The sequence below is a fragment of the Ovis canadensis genome, chromosome 3, assembly GCF_042477335.2.
Source record: "Ovis canadensis isolate MfBH-ARS-UI-01 breed Bighorn chromosome 3, ARS-UI_OviCan_v2, whole genome shotgun sequence".
NCBI classification, from domain to species: Eukaryota; Metazoa; Chordata; class Mammalia; order Artiodactyla; family Bovidae; genus Ovis; species Ovis canadensis.
In genome coordinates, this window is record NC_091247.1 from 220,517,437 (window position 1) to 220,534,192 (window position 16,756).

The following is a 16,756-nucleotide window of genomic DNA, read 5'->3' on the forward strand; positions in this document are numbered from 1 at the left end:
GGTGGGGGCATCTCGCAAGCTGCATGCTACAGACATCAAATTTTAGTGATTATATCCTCTATATCTATTACACTTGGGATGAAATTTTTCCGGAGTCATATTAAAAAATGTATGGGAGGATGAAGAGTATTCCAAAATTCTTAAATAAACAAGTAAAAGGTTTGGAGACCACGGAGCTCAAGGCCTAAAGCAGCTGTGTCCTGTCGCCAGCGGGGGCTCAGGTGGTCGCCACAGGTCCGCCAGCAGCAGGCAAAGGGCCAGTGCTTTGGACCAGGAGAAGATCCACCGCCTCAGACCTGGAGAGCCATTTACAGTCGGTGGGATCTGGGTGGGGGTTATCCGAGGCCAGCAGAGGCGTTCAGGGTTGTCAGGAAAGGGAATGTGGACGACGCTTGTCTCAGGACGAAGGAAGCACACGGTCTGCGGACTCTCCGCAGACTTGGAGCGGGTCTCTGGCGAAAGCGCTGGCTCAGCGCAGCGCCGCGGGAACAGGAGGCCGAGGGCCCCCCGCTCCTCTCCCACCTCCCCCACCTCGCGCAGTCGGAGCCTCGAGAAGGGGGAGGAAAAGCCAGGAAAGGAATCCAGGGAGAAGGTGCGGATATGGAGAGGGGGAACTGAGAAAAAGAACTTCTTCTGACGGCGAAGAAGGGTAAGACCGGAGGCGAGAGCAACGGGCAGACATTAAAATAGTTTTATGGCCTGACTGTAAGAGCGGAGATGGAATATAGGAGTCGGACGAGCTGGAGCGCAGGAGCTGGACGAGGGTTCAGGGAGCAGGCGGGGCGGGAGGAGCGCGGGGAGGATCCAGGGAGGAGCTCAAGGAGGAGCCCGGGAGGAGCTGGGGAGGAGCTGGGGAGAAACGCGGGGAGGAGCGCGAGGCGGAGCCCCGGAGGAGGGCGCACCTGGGACGCACGTCGGGGAGGGACGCGCGGAAGGACTGTCCCGGCCGAGCCCTCCCCTCTGCGTGGCCCGCCCCGGCCAGGGCTGGAAGCCGGAAGCAGGCGCAGGAGAACGACTCGGGACTCAGCCGAGGGGATCCCTGGGGCGCGCCCTCGCTGCGCCCCCAGCCAGGGCGCGAGCCCTCCGCGAAGGGCCGGGGCCATGGGGGCTCCGCGCCGCTGGGCGCGCGTGTTTCCCGGGCCCCCGCCGGGGCCGTCGCTCCTACTCTTCCTCCTGCTCCTGCGCCCGCCGGGCCTCGGTCTCGCCTCCCTGAGGCTCTTGGACCACCCGGCGCCCGTGTGCTCCCAGGAGGTGAGATCGGATCCGTCCCGGGGGGTGGAGGTGGGGGGGTGGGGTCGGGTGGGGGTGGGGCTAGCCCAGGATGCGGTCTGTCCGGCAGGCGGCCGGGGGCAGGGGCTGGAGTAGCGGGGTTTCAGGGGTTCCGAGACTTGGGCACAAGAGCAGGCCGCCCTGGGCAGGACACGCCGAGCGTCGCGAGTTGCGGTGAGAGCCAGGGAAGAGACGGAGTTTGCTGGGAAAGATCGCGTAGCGCGGGTTGCACAACCTGGGCAGGCGTCCCGGTGGCGCCTCCGGAGGGAGCCTCGCAGTTGGGGAAGGACTTGGGGGAGGCGCGCCGCCCGGAGGCGGGGCCTGAGGTGGACGAGGCGGGACCGACCCGGTGCCAACCCCAGTAGTCCAGCCCTCCTCCCCGCGAGCCGGTCCCGGGGGACCCCGCGGCCGCAGCGGCTGGCGCACGAGCCCCGGGTCTGCGGGGCAGCTTCCGGGGAGAGTTGTAAGGGCAGCGCGATGACCCCTCCGGGCGAGCCCTGGGCACCGCGTGGACCCTCCGGACGGCGCCCCCTCCGGCCCACACCGCCCGCCCGCGTCTGGAGTCCCGCGGGGCTGTAGGCACCCGTCAGTTGCCGGCTGTGCCCACAGGAAGCGACACAGCCACACCCACCGCCGGGTAGTGGCCTTGGGGTGGAGGCCCGTCTTAAGGGAAAAGAGACAGACGGTGCTGGCCGCGCGCTGCCCTCTCCCGCCGCTCCTCTCGGTTTCCTCTGCCCCCTCCCCTTCACCTCTGACCCTAAGACATGACGCTCCTTATCTGAGTCAGAGGATGTTGAACAACCAAAGTGGTATTTCTCCCTATCTAATGTCTCGGAGGATTCATAAGAGGGTGAAATGTCAGTGACTCTTTCTTTTTTTTTTTTAACATGAACCATGTTGGGAAAGGTCCTTGTGACCCCCTACTCCTGGGCAGAGCAGGAGACCCACTCAGCAGGTCCTACTTGGGAACTCTGCTCTCTGGGACTCAGTTCATTTTTAGATGGCCTTTTGCTGGCTGTCTGCAAAATACAAGGTCCTGAAACAACAAAGACACACTCGCTGATGACGGATGTTGGGGCAGTAAATCACAGAAGTCAGCCTGGAGCAGGAGCCTCTGTCAGCCAGGAGCGATGGAGTTCCAGGGAACAGAGAAGCTCCTGCTGCCCGGGTGCCCTTCCTGCAGAGAGGGCACTTGGGCAGCCCTCCAAGAGAGTCTAGAGCATTCCAGGAGGGGGAAATGACTGAGCCAAGGCCCGAGGGTGAGCAGGGGCTTGGCTTGATGGCGGGGGACCAGGAGCTGGAGAGGGACCCTGGGCTGTTTGTCTACACCTGCCTCCTGTACACCTGGCCAGAGAACAGGGCCCCACTGCCAGCTGGCTCCCCTGAAAAGAGAGGGGTGAGGCCCCCGATTTCTGTCCCTCCACTGGCGCTTCCATGGAAGGAGCACCATTTAGTGACTTGATCTCAGAGGACCTGGCTTCGCATCCTGACTTCACCACCTACAGCCCAGGGCCATAAGCACAGGCCATGGGGGCTGACAGATGTTTGTGGACTGAAAAGAGGAAGGGGAGGGTGAGCAGGTGGATGACAGCCAGCTCTGTCCAAGAGGCAGCAGTGGGCAGAGAGACCCACAGCTGGTGCCAGCTGCTCGGAGTTAGCCAGGGAGCTGGTGCTCCTCAGCAAGAGAAGCCCGCCCTCCACAACCTGAGAGTAGCCCCCGCTCGCTGCAGCTGGAGAAAGCCAGTGCATAGCAGCAAAGACCCAGCACAGCCAAAAAGAAATAAATTTTAAAAATAAAGTGGTGAGGTGGTGATGGTACCTACCTCATAGGGCTATTGTAGATTCAATGAGCTCTCCATACAAAGTGCTACCGATGCCTGGCCCAGGAGAGCTCAGGGAACACTGGCCACTACCACCTAACACTGTCTTCAACATCGTGGGCGTCTTCTCTGGGTTTCTGTAGGAGGTCCAACGTGGTGCTGTTCATAAGCTCATAAACAGTGTTCTAGTCCTGTTGTTTTTCCATCGTTCAGTCCTGTCTGACTCTCTGCAACTCCATGGACTGCAGCACGTCAGGCTTCCCTATCCTCCACTATCTCCCAGAGCTTGCTGAAACTCATTTCCATTGAGTCAGTGATGCCATCCAACCATCTCATCCTCTGTCATCCCCTTCTCCTCCTGCCTTCAATCTTTCCCAGCATCAGGGTGTTTTTCTGAGGAGTTGGCTCTTCACATCAGGTGGCCAAAGTATTGGAGCTTCAGCTTCAGCATCAGTCCTTCCAATGAATATTCAGGACTGACTTCCCTTAGGATGGACTGGTTGGATCTCCTTGCAGTCCAAGGGACTCTCAAGCATCTTCTCCAACACCACAGTTCAAAAGCATCAATTCTTCGGCGCTCAGCCTTCTTCACAGTCCAACTCTCACATCCATACATGACCACTGGAAAAACCATGGCCTTGACTAGACGGCCCTTTATTGGTAAAGGAATGTCTCTGCTTTTTATAAGCTGTCTGTGTTGGTCATGGTCATTTCATGGCTGCAATCACCATCTGCAGTGATTTTGGAGTCCAAGAAAATAAAGGCTGTCACTGTTTCCATTGTTTCCCCATCTATTTGCGATGAAGCGATGGGACGAGATGCCATGATCTTAGTTTTCTGAATGTTGAGTTTTAAGCCAACTTTTTCACTCTGCTCTTTCACTTTCATCAAGAGGCTCTTTAGTTCTTCGTGTTCTGCCATAAGGGTGGTGTCATCTGTGTTCCTGATGTTATTAATAGTTCTCCTGGCAATCTTGAGTCCAGCTTGTGCTTCTTCCAGCTCAACATTTCCTATGATGTATTCTGCATATAAGTTAGATAAGCAGGGTGACAATATACAGCCTTGACGTACTCCCTTCCCGATTCAAAACCAGTCTGTTGTTCCAAGTCCAGTTCTAACTGTTGCTTCTTGACCTGCATACAGATTTCTCAGAAGGTAGGTAAGGTGGTCTGATGTTCCCATCTCTTTCAGAATTTTCCACAGTTTGTTGTGATCCACACAGAAAGGCTTTGGCATAGTCAATAAAGCAGAAGTAGATGTTTTGCTGGAACTCTCTTGCTTTTTCTGTGATCCAGCAGATGTTGGCAATTTGATCTCTGGTTCCTCTGCCTTTTCTAAATCCAGCTTGAACATCTGGGAGTTCATGGTTCACGTACTATTGAAATCTGGCTTGGAGAATTTTGAGCATTACTTTGCTAGCATGTGAGATGAGTGCAACTGGAAATATACTCACTCATATCATTTCTCTTGAATAAATATTCTCTTAAATAAATTTTAAATAATTTAAATAATTAAATAATTTCTCTTAAATAAATATTCACATATTGTTTCTTCTATTTCTGTTTAATATTGTTCTACATTTGGAGAAATTTCCTGAATTTTATAACCTAGTTTTTCTATGGATTTTTTTTTATTTTCATGGTTCATTTTTTAATTAATTTATTTATTTTTAACTCAAGGATAATTGCTTTACGATCTTGTGTTGGTTTCTGCCAAATATCAACATGAACCAGCCACTGGTATACATATGTCCCCTCCCTCTTGAAACTCTCTCCCACCTTCCTCTCCTTCACGGTTCGTTTTTATTTCTGTTTGCTCATTTTTCCATAGTACTCTGTCCTGTCATATGGATATAGTGTCCTCTCATTTCTTTGAGACCATTATAATTTTAATTTATTCTGCTCCCAGCATTATCTTATTTCCTCCAAGAGCATTCTTGTAAGTTGCTGGGTTTTTTAACTATTTTCATACAAATCTGGTACTCTTTGGTTGTCTGAGAATATTCAAGCCTAAGGTTCTAAAAGCTCATTGGATGCCCTGTGGAACAGACCGTGTGGATCAATCGCTGGACTTAACGTAGGGGTCAGGCTGGTGGTGACCGTGGCCTCTCAGATGTGGAAGTCTGTTTCTGGAGGTCTTGTCTCTGGGCTTGGCTACCAGCGTCCTGAGCTCAGGGCAGGAAACGAGGCTCAGGTGACACCCAGCTCCTAAAGCCACTGAGAAAATGGCAGTTCCTTTCCACCATGTGTTGCGCCCACTTCTTGCCCTGCATCTCCTCAGTTGTCAGGAGAGCAGAGTACGGGGGTGGGGGGGAATACGTCCCCCCAGGAGTGGCCCCAAAAGTGAGAGGGAAGGCGCGTGCATTTCATTCCTGAGTGTGAGCCCAGGGACACCGGAGCCCGGCTGGCGGATCCGAGTTCTTTCTCAGCTGTAATTACCTGCTTCTCTTTTCCGCAGGGGCTGAACTGCACAGTCAAGAACAGTAAGTCACCTGCTTTTTCTCTTCTCAAGTTGCCCTGATGCGGTGCTGACCCCATACTGAGTTGACGAGGGACCCAGTCCCCAGCGGGAGGACCCCTGAGACTCAGGGCCGCACCCGTCATCAGGGTTTTGGAAGAATTCTCTGGGGCGCCACAATACGACCTGGCTCTGCAGTGTGACCCTTTAGCCAGAGCTGTCACCCTGCAGTGGGCGATATCTGGGGTGGGATCTTGCTTTGTGTTTTAATCCAAGGAGGAGGCGCACTGTTCAAGAGTCCATGCTCATTAGGTACCCAACACATAAAAACAGAGCAACTCTTATGGCTGCCCCGTGTCTCCTGCCCACTTCCAACCACTGCTTCATCTCAAAGCCACAGGCGTGCTTTGTCATCTCTCCTGTAATGTCAAAGCTTCCCCATGACCCCGGAAGGGCATCAAAAGAGCTGTGAGCCCAGTTTTGGTCTTGGGGTCATGGCCTGACCGTGAAGGCTCCTGGACCCCACCAGGCATCCTCTTTGGGCTGCATCTCTGTCCCTTAGAGCCCGCAAGCCTCTGATTTCTGCCTCTCCTGCTCCCAGGTACCTGCCTGGACGACAGCTGGATCCACCCTCGGAACCTCACCCCCTCATCCCCCAAAAACGTGCAGACCCAGCTGCGCTTCGCCCACACACAGCAAGGACACTTGCTTCCCGTGGTTCACATCGAGTGGACGCTGCAGACAGATGGTGAGTGGGCATTCGGGGTGCTGCCCACCTCTGGGTGGGTCCACAGACTGGGCCTCCTAGTCCTCCCACCAGACTCAGAATTGGGCTCCCAGCCCTATGCTCAGACACGAGGGCCAGTTCAGAGAAAGGACCCATCAGTTCAGGCAGTGAGTCCTTTTTCAGAGTTCTAGATGTTAACCCACCATCCTCCACAGAAGACCCTTCTTCAGCCCCAAATCTTCATCACCCTGGAAATCACATCTGGTCATGACCCATCTGACTGTAGGCTGGCCCTTCTGACAGCACCCCTCCAACAACTCAGCCTCTTGGGGGCGGGGCAGTGTGCACACCTGGGAAGACTGGGTGACGAGGGCGCCCAGGCCTGTGGATGGCCGGGTGAGTCCCTTGCTAAGGCTCGCTACGTCCTCAAGGTCGAGGACCCCCCCCCCGACACCCACAGTCAGTGTCCCCAGCAGCCTAGCCACGAATTTGCAACGCTTTCCCTTTTGGCCCAGGGTAAAGCATCTTCGCCCCTGTCCAGCAAGGGGTAGCTGTCCAGAGGCAGTGGCTAACCCAGCCCAGAGGGAGCTGGAAGGAGCAGGAAGCAGGGGTGGGTTAGACGGCCCGCACAGCAGACAAGAAATAACCCCCCCACCCCCGGCGGCTAGCCATCCTTGGTCTCACCTGTGCTTCTCTCCTCCCTCGACCTCCAGCCAGCGTCCTCTACCTGGAGGGGGCAGAGCTGTCCATCCTGCAGCTGAGCACCAATGAGCGTCTGTGTGTCAGGTTTGAGTTTCTGACCACACTGAGGCATCATCACAAGCGGGTAAGAGTCCCACCAGGGTGGGCGGTGGTGACCGCGAGGAGCGGTGTGCACACATACACACACACGCATGCACCCCGCTCTTCCTCCCCACCTCACGTCCAGGCTCGTTGTTGGGAGGGCAGCTTCCTTGGCCAGCGCCTGCCGTCAGCCAGGGTCTCCTCCAGGTGCAGGGGCTCTGCCCAGCGCAGAGCAGCCGTGGTTTCCACCACAGTTTCTGTTCCTTCTGCTGCTTGGAGCCAGAATGGGTTCGTGTTTAGTTTGATCAAAGCGCTGATTCCCAGTGTATAATCCCAAGCCCGGCAGTACCACCAGGGGATTGCTAGAAATGCAGGTTCCAGGTAGCCCCCCAGACCTCCTGAACCAGAGGCTGGAGTGTTCAAACGGCTGCAGTTGGTGGTGACAAGCCGTCCAGTTGATCCTGATGCAGGCTCGTCTCAATTCTGCCGGTTTATGTCTGACAAGTGGTCAGAGGCAAAGCTCCCAGAACACAAGCAGCAAAGACAGATCCCCTGTGCTGTGTTTAGTGAGGACAGGACCCCCAAACTACTACCAGGAGGACAGGGAGGACCAGGGACCCCAAGCGGTCCACCAGGGGAGCTGGAGTCAGTGCGTCTTATCTCCATCGGCCAAAAAAAGTTTGAGCAAAAACAACGCTGTGAGGCCCAGGGTTGGATGGGGAACCTCGTAGCCTCCCACTGTACTTTCGTGCTCCAGAGACCCTGCTTTCCCTTCCACGGGGCAGAGCCACGTAACAAGTGGTCTTCAGCTGCCCGTGGGTCCCAGCGGCCTGCAGCCCTGGAGTTGGAGGGGGCTGATGGGGGAGGGGTGCCTCCAAACTCGCCCACATTCTCTTGCCTTTGGCCCTGCTGTCTCCTAATGAGGCCAGAGCCAGGTGTTTGTAAACAGGCAGGAAGACCAGAAGAAACACAGAACAGGGACACAATGCCTCTGACTGGGGAGCTTGCGGCCTGGTTGTTCCCTCCCTGTGTTGATGAATCCTTCAGGGACAAGTGGGGAGGTCTTTGGGCTCAGGTAAGAGCTGTGACCGTTTGACCTCCCCTCCTCCTGTCTCCTAGTGGCGATTTGCCTTCAGCCACTTTGTGGTAGAACCCAGAGAGGAGTACGAGGTGACCGTCCACCACCTGCCTAAGCCCATCCCTGACGGGGACCCAAACCACCAATCCAGAAACTTCCTGGTGCCCGGTAAGAGCAACACCCCCCAGCGTGCCCTTCACCTCTCGCTCTGTGGTCGGCCTGTGGAACCCACGGGACAAACAGGTGCAGGGCTGGGGCTCCTGGGCGGGGGGCTGCAGCCTCCACTCCCTAAGGCGGAGTCCGTTCTCTGCGGCACCAACTTGGTGTTGGCCCAAGACCCCGGGAGTTCTATGGGAACTGAGTCCTTTGTCTGGCATGTCCTACTCAGAAAGTGTTGGGAAGACAGGCCCGTCCCCAGAGAGCTGTGGCCTCACTCCCCGCCCCCTCCCAGCCCTGGCTCCTCGCTCCTCCCACGTCCCACCTGCATGTATCTGGCACCAGCCCCTCTTCCCCTGCTCCCTCCTCCTGGGATGCTTGCCAGGCTCATCTTCCAAAACAGCATTTGATGCATCTGCACCTCTGGGTGCATCTCTGTCCTCCCCGGAGTCTCTGCCACGGCCCGCCTTTCTCGTTGTCCGGAGCTAAGAGCACTCGAATGCCCAGCCCCTGGAGGACAGGGCCTGCGCCTTACACTCACCTGGACAGCCTCCAGACCCTTGTGAACAGCCCGGCGTGTGGGAGGCGATTGGGAAATGCTTGCTGAGGCCATCCACATTGCCGGAGCACCCCTTGCACACACAAAACATGCACACACATGCACCCATGCATATACACAGATGTGCACGTGCGTGCAAATTCACTCGTGTACACATGCCAGCATCTTGACGTAGCCGTGGCACAATATCACAGTCTCCTTCTATGGCCCCTCCAGCTGGAATGGCATCACCGGAGGACAGGGACTTCGTCTCACTCCTGGCTATATCTCCCAGGCCTCACACAGCGCCTGGCACATACTGGAGGCTCAATAAGTATTTGTCAGATGAGTGACACTCCCCGATCCCCCTCCTAGCCCCCCATCCCTTAAGCGGACTGACTCAGCCCGTCGCTCACAGTGATTCACGCCTGTCACATCTTCTTAAACCAATAAGAAGGCTGCAGTCAAGGAAATGGGGGACCAAGAAGCCGTCTCCGGGGGAGCAGTCTTCCCAGGGTCCCCAGGTTGGCAGTGCCATGGAATCACCTGGGAATTTGTCAGAAATGCAGCTTCCCAGGCCCACCCCAGATGGGGCTGAACCAAGACTCCCATGAGCATGCGTGGAAGTTGGGGAAATGTCACCATTTGCCGAGGGGGACTAAGCCCATCTCCCCTCAAGGGCAGAAGCAGATCCAGGGAGGAAGCCCCCAGAGAGGGGGAACAGGAGTAGACCAGGACCCCTCAGTCCAAGAACAAGTCTGGGGAGGGGGCTTCTGCCTGAATCTGGAAGTTTCTGGAAGGATGAGTGGTAAGGTGGCCAGGGCAGCCCCAGGCCTAGGGCCTCTGACCCATGACAGCGTCCATCCTGGGGCTCCTCTGAAGGGGCCACCCTTGGACAGGCTCCCAGAAAGCAGACGGTTGTTACCTCTGGTGTTGGAGGTTGTGTAAGACAAGCTCTCCAAGGCAGGGGCTGACGGTTGCACTTCTTCCCGGTCCACAGACTGCAAGGACCCCAGGATGAAGGACACCACGCCATGCGTGAGCTCAGGTAACCGTGGGGGCAACCATGTGGGAGCTTTACTTGGGTCACACACACATGCACACAGACACACAAGCGTGCACATACGTGCACACATGCACATGTGCAAGCACGCTCGCCCCCCTTCCTGACTCCTGGTCATGTTGTGCCCATGGGATAGGCAGCCTGTGGGACCCCAACATCACTGTGGAGACCCTTGAGGCCCACCAGCTGCGGCTGAGCTTCACCCCGTGGAATGAGTCCACCAGTTACCAGGTCCTGCTGCACAGCTTCCCGCCTGCAGAGAACCAGAGCTGCTTCCAACATGTTGTCGACATGCCCGTGGTAACTGCCCTCTCTGCCGCTTTCCTAAACCATCAGCCCGGCTCAGGGCACCCTCTCCACCCTTGAGGGCCAGGCGCTCAGGCTGGGCTTAGAGCATGTGACCTCCCTTCCCGTGTGTGCAGACTGAGGCTGATGTGCACTTGGAGAGTGGCTGGTGTGAGGTGGGTGTGTGGCTGGTGTGTAGTTGATATGTGGCTGGTGTGTGCCTGGCATGTGGCTAGTGTGCGCTTGGACAGTGGCTGGTGTGCGCTTGGAGAGTGGCTGGTGTAAGGTGGGTATGTGGCTGGTGTGTAGTTGATATGTGGCTGGTGTGTGCCTGGCATGTGGCTGGTGTGCGCTTGGAGAGTGGCTGGTGTGAGGTGGGTGTGTGGCTGGTGTGTAGTTGATATGTGGCTGGTGTGTGCCTGGCATGTGGCTAGTGTGCGCTTGGACAGTGGCTGGTGTGCGCTTGGAGAGTGGCTGGTGTAAGGTGGGTATGTGGCTGGTGTGTAGTTGATATGTGGCTGGTGTGTGCCTGGCATGTGGCTGGTGTGCGCTTGGAGAGTGGCTGGTGTGAGGTGGGTGTGTGGCTGGTATGTAGTTGCTCTTGCAGCTGACAGGAGCCCTGTCTCTGCCCTGTGCACTCAGCCCTCTGTCCTCCCCTCCCCGACATACTCCTGGTCCTCTTTTTGCTTTGTTAATTTCATGATTGCAAAGAGGATTAGAAGACTGTACAATGTGCACATGAGGACAAGGTGGGGGGTCAAGGTGAGGCAGCAAGACAGAGCCAGGGTGGGGCCGCTGCTGGACACCTGCGTCTACACCTTGGTCCCCAGTGGCCGGGGCGTCTGATGCGGTCCTGGGGATGCAGTCCTGGGGATGGCTGCTCCTCCTGGAGCCGGACCTGCAGCCCCTCTCCCCAGGGAGGGGGCCCCCGGGGCGCATCCCAGCCAGGGTCAGGGCCTCACCGTCCCTCCGCCCTGCAGCCCGCACAGGAAGCCGCCCCGCAGCGCTGCCACATCACGGTCACCCTGCGGGACTCCAGCTGGTGCTGCCGCCACCACGTGCAGGTGGGGAGCAGGGTGGGATGGGGTGGGCGAAGGGCAGGTAGGCAGCTAGGGGGGGGTCATGCACCCCCTGGACCCAGCACCGCTACCTGGGAATTTCCTGCCCAGCCACCAGCCTCAGCCAGGCAGGGTCCTCTGCCTGCTCCCGCTGGCGGGACGCCTGCTCAGCAGCCATGGAGACGTCCTGGAGAGGCTGGCGGGTTCCTGGCGGGCCTGTGAGCCCCCAGCCTCTCCCCCACGCTCTGCCTCACAGATCCAGCCCTTCTTCAGCAGCTGCCTCAACGACTGCCTCCGACACTCGGTGTCCGTGGCCTGCCCGGAGGTCTCGCACACCCCAGGTGGGACACGCAGCTGCCAGGGGCCACGGGGAAGCAGGGTGGGCGAAGGTCAGCAGCCCAGACTGCACCATGACCTGGTCTGGGGGGAAGGGGCAGTTGTCCAGGCCTGTGTCGTGCAACTTTAGAGAGAGACTCCAGCTTGGACTCCTCGCTGACTTTTGTTAGCTGTGTGACCTCGGGAAAAGCACTGAGCCTTTCTGATCTTCAATTTATATGACTGGAAAATTGGGGATTCTTTATTGTCACAGTTACAGTTAACACCATGTACTGAGTGAGCAAAGTGCTCTAACACGTCTGCTTTTAGTTCTCACAAACTCTGAGTCATAGTACTATCTGACTAGTGCTGTGTACTAGGTACTACACACTATAGTACTGTGCACTGTTCACTATAGTATTGGTACTGTGTACTAAGTGCTAAGCTCTATGTGCTGGGCAGTATGCACTATAGTACTGTGTGCTATGTACTAAGTACTGGGTACTATGCACTGTAGTATAGATACTGTGTACTGTATAGTACTAAGTATATTTTACTGTACACTATGTACTGTGTACTAAGTATTACATGGTTCTGGGTACTATATACTATGGACCAAGTGTGCACTATGTACTGTGCGCTATCACTGCTGACAACTGAAAGTCTGTCCCTGTTCTCCTTGCAGACGCCGCTGAAGGTGAGGCTGACTCTTTCCAGGCTGAGACACCTCAAGGGCCACGGAGAGGTCCCTGCCTAGGCTGGTGTGGGGTCAGGCTGCACGAGGAGACACCCCAGGGGAGCAGCCTGGGGTGGGCAGTGGGCCGGGCCCCAGGGCTGGCACAGCAAAGAGGACTCCCAGGGTGGGCAGTGGGCAGGGCCCCAGGGTGTCACACCACTCACACCACCCTCCCGCCACAGACCACACGCCTCTGTGGGTGTCTGCGTTCATCACAGGCCTCTCCATCCTACTGGTGGGCTCCGTCATCCTGCTGATCCTCTGCATGACCTGGAGGCTACCAGGTAAGAGCGGGGCTACAGCCCACCTGGGGTTTCTGCTCTGCCCCTCCCTGTTCCCAGACCCTTCTCCCCACGCCAGCCCTAAGTCTGTGCTCAGGACCCTGCACCCCCAGCCCTGCAGGCTTTTAAGAAGCATCAGTCCCCCACCCTGGGCCCGATCTGGCCACGTTCCAAGCAGGAGGGAACATGGGTCTCTGGGGTGGGGGTTGGCCTCTCCCTGCCCCTCCATGACCCTGATCTGGGTGGCCGTACCCTCTGTGACCACAATTCGTGCAGGGGAAGGTCACCAAGCCAGGCGTGAGGCCTGTCGAGAGCGTCCTTCCACAGAGGGTCCCTGGGAGGGTTGGGAGGCTGTTCTTGGGCCGCACATCTGACCTTTTCCCAAAGGGCCCACTTCTTGGGGCGAGAGAAGGACCTCATGGTTCTGGGGAGCAGCCCAAAGATGGGAGTTGAAGTCAGGTGCCAAAAACCCTCCTTGGCCTCTGTGTGGCTCCAGAGAGTCAGCCCCACACCATGGGATCCCTCACTGGGTCCAGGAGGGGAGGTCACTTAAGGACGCTGATTCCCCGCATCACCTTCAGAATACAAGGAGGCCGCAAAGGGGCCAGGGGCGCCACTTCCGGAGACGTCTCGGAAGGCTTGTGCCTCCTGCAAGGACAGGTCTTGGGGACAGGCTTTCCCTGAAAGGGGAGTCTGTTTGGGGGCAGCCACTCAGGTTGTAACCTCCTAGGCACCATTCTGGGGGCCCTAGCCCAGTCAGTGGTGCCAAATACTTGTGACCCAGGTGGTGGGTATGTTGGATGAGCCGGGCACTTAACCCACAGACCCATTTCACAGAGGAAGAAACCAAGCTTCAGAGACATCGATACCTCCCCCAGGTCACACAGCGGTCGTGGGAGACTTGGTCTCCCTGCCAAGGCCCAGAGCAGCTAGGAGGTGCTCCTCGGCCCCTCCCGGGTCGCGAGACAGCCTTGTAAAACCTGTGCCGCCTGCACAGACACTTCTGGAGCAGTCCTGGCCTTGCCTTTCTTTTCAGGGTTCCGTCAAGGAAAACATGAAGATGGCACCAAAGACACAGGTGGGCACTTCTGGTTTGGGTGGCCTGGCTTTAGGGGGAGGCTGTTCACACTGGCCTGGAGGAGCTCCCAGGTCAGTTCCTGTCCCTCGGGAGATGTCACCTGCCGGGGACCCACCTCCAGCCCCGAGCAGAGGGACCTCACAAAGCAGGAGGACTGGGCTCACAGCTAATCCCTGAACAAGAAGGGAAGGTCAGGGCCCCTAGTGAGCAACTGTGTCCATGCCAGAGATAGGCCTTGATGTCTTGAAGAAAAGATAATTCTAACTAACGTGCAGGCTGCAGGCCAGGGAGGAAAGTGAAAGACACTCTTCCCTAAAGGCACAGACTATTTTGCAGGCAGCCAGTGAGGCCTGGCAGCCGCCTCGGGCATTTTCTGGGGTCTCAGCTCCATTTCTTGGGCTCGGGAGCCAAGCTCAGCCTGTTTCCTGTCCCTCACCGGCAGGCCAGGCCTGTGATGTGTGGTCAGCACTGAAACGCCTGAAACCACACCCTGGTTTCCTTGTTTCCCCCAGAGATCCTGCCCGCTGCCACCAGCCTGACCCCCCCGCCCCTGAAGCCCAGGAAGGTCTGGATCGTCTACTCCGCCGACCACCCCCTCTACGTGGACGTGGTCCTCAAGTTCGCCCAATTTCTGCTCACCGTGTGTGGCACCGAAGTGGCCCTGGACCTGCTGGAGGAGCAGGCCATCTCAGAGGTAGGGGTCATGACCTGGGTGGGGCGCCAGAAGCAGGAAGTGGCAGACAGCAACTCCAAGATCGTCGTCCTGTGCTCCCGAGGCACCCGGGCCAAGTGGCAGGCGATGCTTGGCTGGGAGGACGCCGCCGCCGTGCAGCTCCGCTGCGACCACGGGCAGCCGGCGGGGGACCTGTTCACGGCGGCCATGAACATGATCCTGCCGGACTTCAAGAGGCCGGCCTGCTTCGGCACCTACATCGTCTGCTACTTCAGCGACATCAGCTGCGAGGCGGACGTGCCCGACCTGTTCAACATCACCTCCCGCTATGAGCTCATGGACCGGTTCGAGGAGGTCTACTTCCGCATCCAGGACCTGGAGATGTTCGAGCCGGGCCGCATGCACCGCGTGGGGGCGCTCGCGGCCCAGAACTACCTGCAGAGCCCCAGCGGCCGGCAGCTCTGCGAGGCAGTGCAGCGCTTCCGTCGCTGGCAGGCCGAGCGCCCGGACTGGTTCGAACTGGAGAACCTCCGCTCGACGGACGGCCTGGACCTCCCGTCCCTGGACGAGGCGGCCTTCGAGGAGGAGCCGCTGCCCGAAGGAAGGATCGTCCGGCAGGAGCCGCTGATACGGGAGCCCACCTCCCGGGACCACGTGCTGGTGAAGCTGCTCCTCGCCAGGGAAGGAGGGGGCGGCCTGGCGCGGCTGGAGCCCCAGCCCCGGCCCCCGGGGCAGCCGGCAGCCCCAACGCTCCAGACCATGGTGGTCCCTGTGGACAGGGTCCCTCGGGCTCAGGTGGTGGAGCCCGTCCCACAGGAGGTGGGGAGCGGCGCGGGCCGGCTGGCCCTGCTGGAGGGAGAAGAGGCCTGCCCGCTGTTGGGGGGCCAGGGTCCCCGGCGGAACAGCGTCCTCTTCCTCCCCGTGGGGCGGCTCCCGCCCCCCAAGCAGAACCCGAGCCTCCAGGACCTGCTCACGCCCCCCGAGGAGGAGCAGCGGCGGTCTGTGCAGTCTGACCAGGGCTACATCTCCAGGAGCTCCCCGCAGCCCCCCGACGACGACGACGACGACAACGGGGAGGGGGTCGGGGAGGAGGACGGGGGACAGCCGCTGTCCCCCCAGGGCCTGGAGAGCCTGCGCAGCCTCCAGCTGCTGCTCTTTTTCCAGGAGCTTAGCAAGAACCCCGGCCTTCAGCCCGAGGGGCCGCCATGCGAGGCCCTCCCCCAGCTGGGGCGGTGAGTGAGCACGTGTATGCGTGTGAGCACATGTGTGCGTGTGTGCACGTGTGGGCTTGCGCCCATGAGGCCGCACTTTTAAAGGTAGCCAGCTTGACTGTGGGAGAAGGAAATGGCAACCCACTCCAGTGTTCTTGCCTGCAGAATCCCAGGGACAGGGGAGCCTGGTGGGCTGCCATCTATGGGGTTACACAGAGTCAGACACGACTGAAGCAACTTAGCAGCAGCAGCTTGACTGCGTCCCCTTTGCTTTTCTTCGGGTCCCTGTGTGGTCACCTTCCATCCCCAAGACCCCATGGCCCATTCCCAGGAGCTAAAGGACAGACCATCTGCCATTCCTCCCTTCGGCCTTTATCTTGGGTCCAGTATAGCCCTGACCGCCAAGGAACTGCTCCTCTAGTGGGAGGGTCGGGGCAGCACACAGGGCAAGACGTGGTGGCCAAAGGGGTGCCGGGGTGGAGTGGGGGGTGGAGGGCAGGTGGAGTTCTGGGTCTGGGGCAGTGGGGCAGTGTGTAACTGATCCTGCCGCAGAAGGTGAGCCCATGGGCCCAGCTTGGGGAGGCCTGGGGGCCAGGCTGGGGTTGGGGCATCAGGCCCTGATGCTAAAGACCAGGGCTTCTTTACCAGGATGCCCTGTTCCCCGCAGAGGAGGCTGTAGATCAGACACACTGGTCATTTCCAGAGAAAAACTGGATAGAAGTGAATGAGCCCGGATGGCCTCAGCAGGGCCTGAACCCACATGTGGCCTCGGTCAGTGGGAGAGCTTTGGCCAAGGATTCTTCCAGGGTTGCGGGCTGAGCACTGGGCTATAGCATCCAGGCTCAAGAAGAACAAGGAGCCCCCAGCCCTGTGCATACTGGGGTCACTGTAGGTTCTCTTTGCCTGAACCTGAGTCCTCCACTGGAGGTTCAAGCACCTGCAAGGAGGAGGGGATTCTGAAATTCAAGGAGAAATCAGATACTGCGTGTACATGTGTGCGTGTGTGAAAGCAAGCTCACTGATAAAAGAATGAATAAATTTTTAAACTCTGATTACAGTTTCTGGCTGTCACTTCGAGTCACATGCTATACGGGTCGTGAGGCTCCTGGCTGCAGAGGCTTTTCTCATGGTGAGGTTGTGCCTGGTAGTAGCAGGCTGTTGAGGCCCAGGTCCTGGACAGTGCAAGGTCCACACCAGCCCCACACGCCAAAGGACCAGGCATGGGAGT

At 58.1% G+C, this 16,756-nt stretch overlaps 1 protein-coding gene across 1 annotated transcript; it reads left to right on the plus strand.

Moving 5' to 3' along the window:
- Positions 1 to 883: 883 nt before the first annotated feature.
- Positions 884 to 16,580, plus strand: IL17RA (interleukin 17 receptor A). Its single transcript, XM_069581567.1, has 13 exons — positions 884 to 1,251; positions 5,547 to 5,571; positions 6,148 to 6,294; positions 6,987 to 7,099; positions 8,176 to 8,302; positions 9,829 to 9,876; positions 10,028 to 10,191; positions 11,157 to 11,240; positions 11,491 to 11,575; positions 12,235 to 12,246; positions 12,468 to 12,569; positions 13,603 to 13,644; positions 14,157 to 16,580. Exons 1-13 carry the CDS (start codon positions 1,102 to 1,104, stop codon positions 15,551 to 15,553), a joined length of 2,496 nt encoding a protein of 831 aa, XP_069437668.1. The 5' UTR covers positions 884 to 1,101; the 3' UTR covers positions 15,554 to 16,580.
- The last annotated feature ends 176 nt before the right edge of the window (positions 16,581 to 16,756 follow it).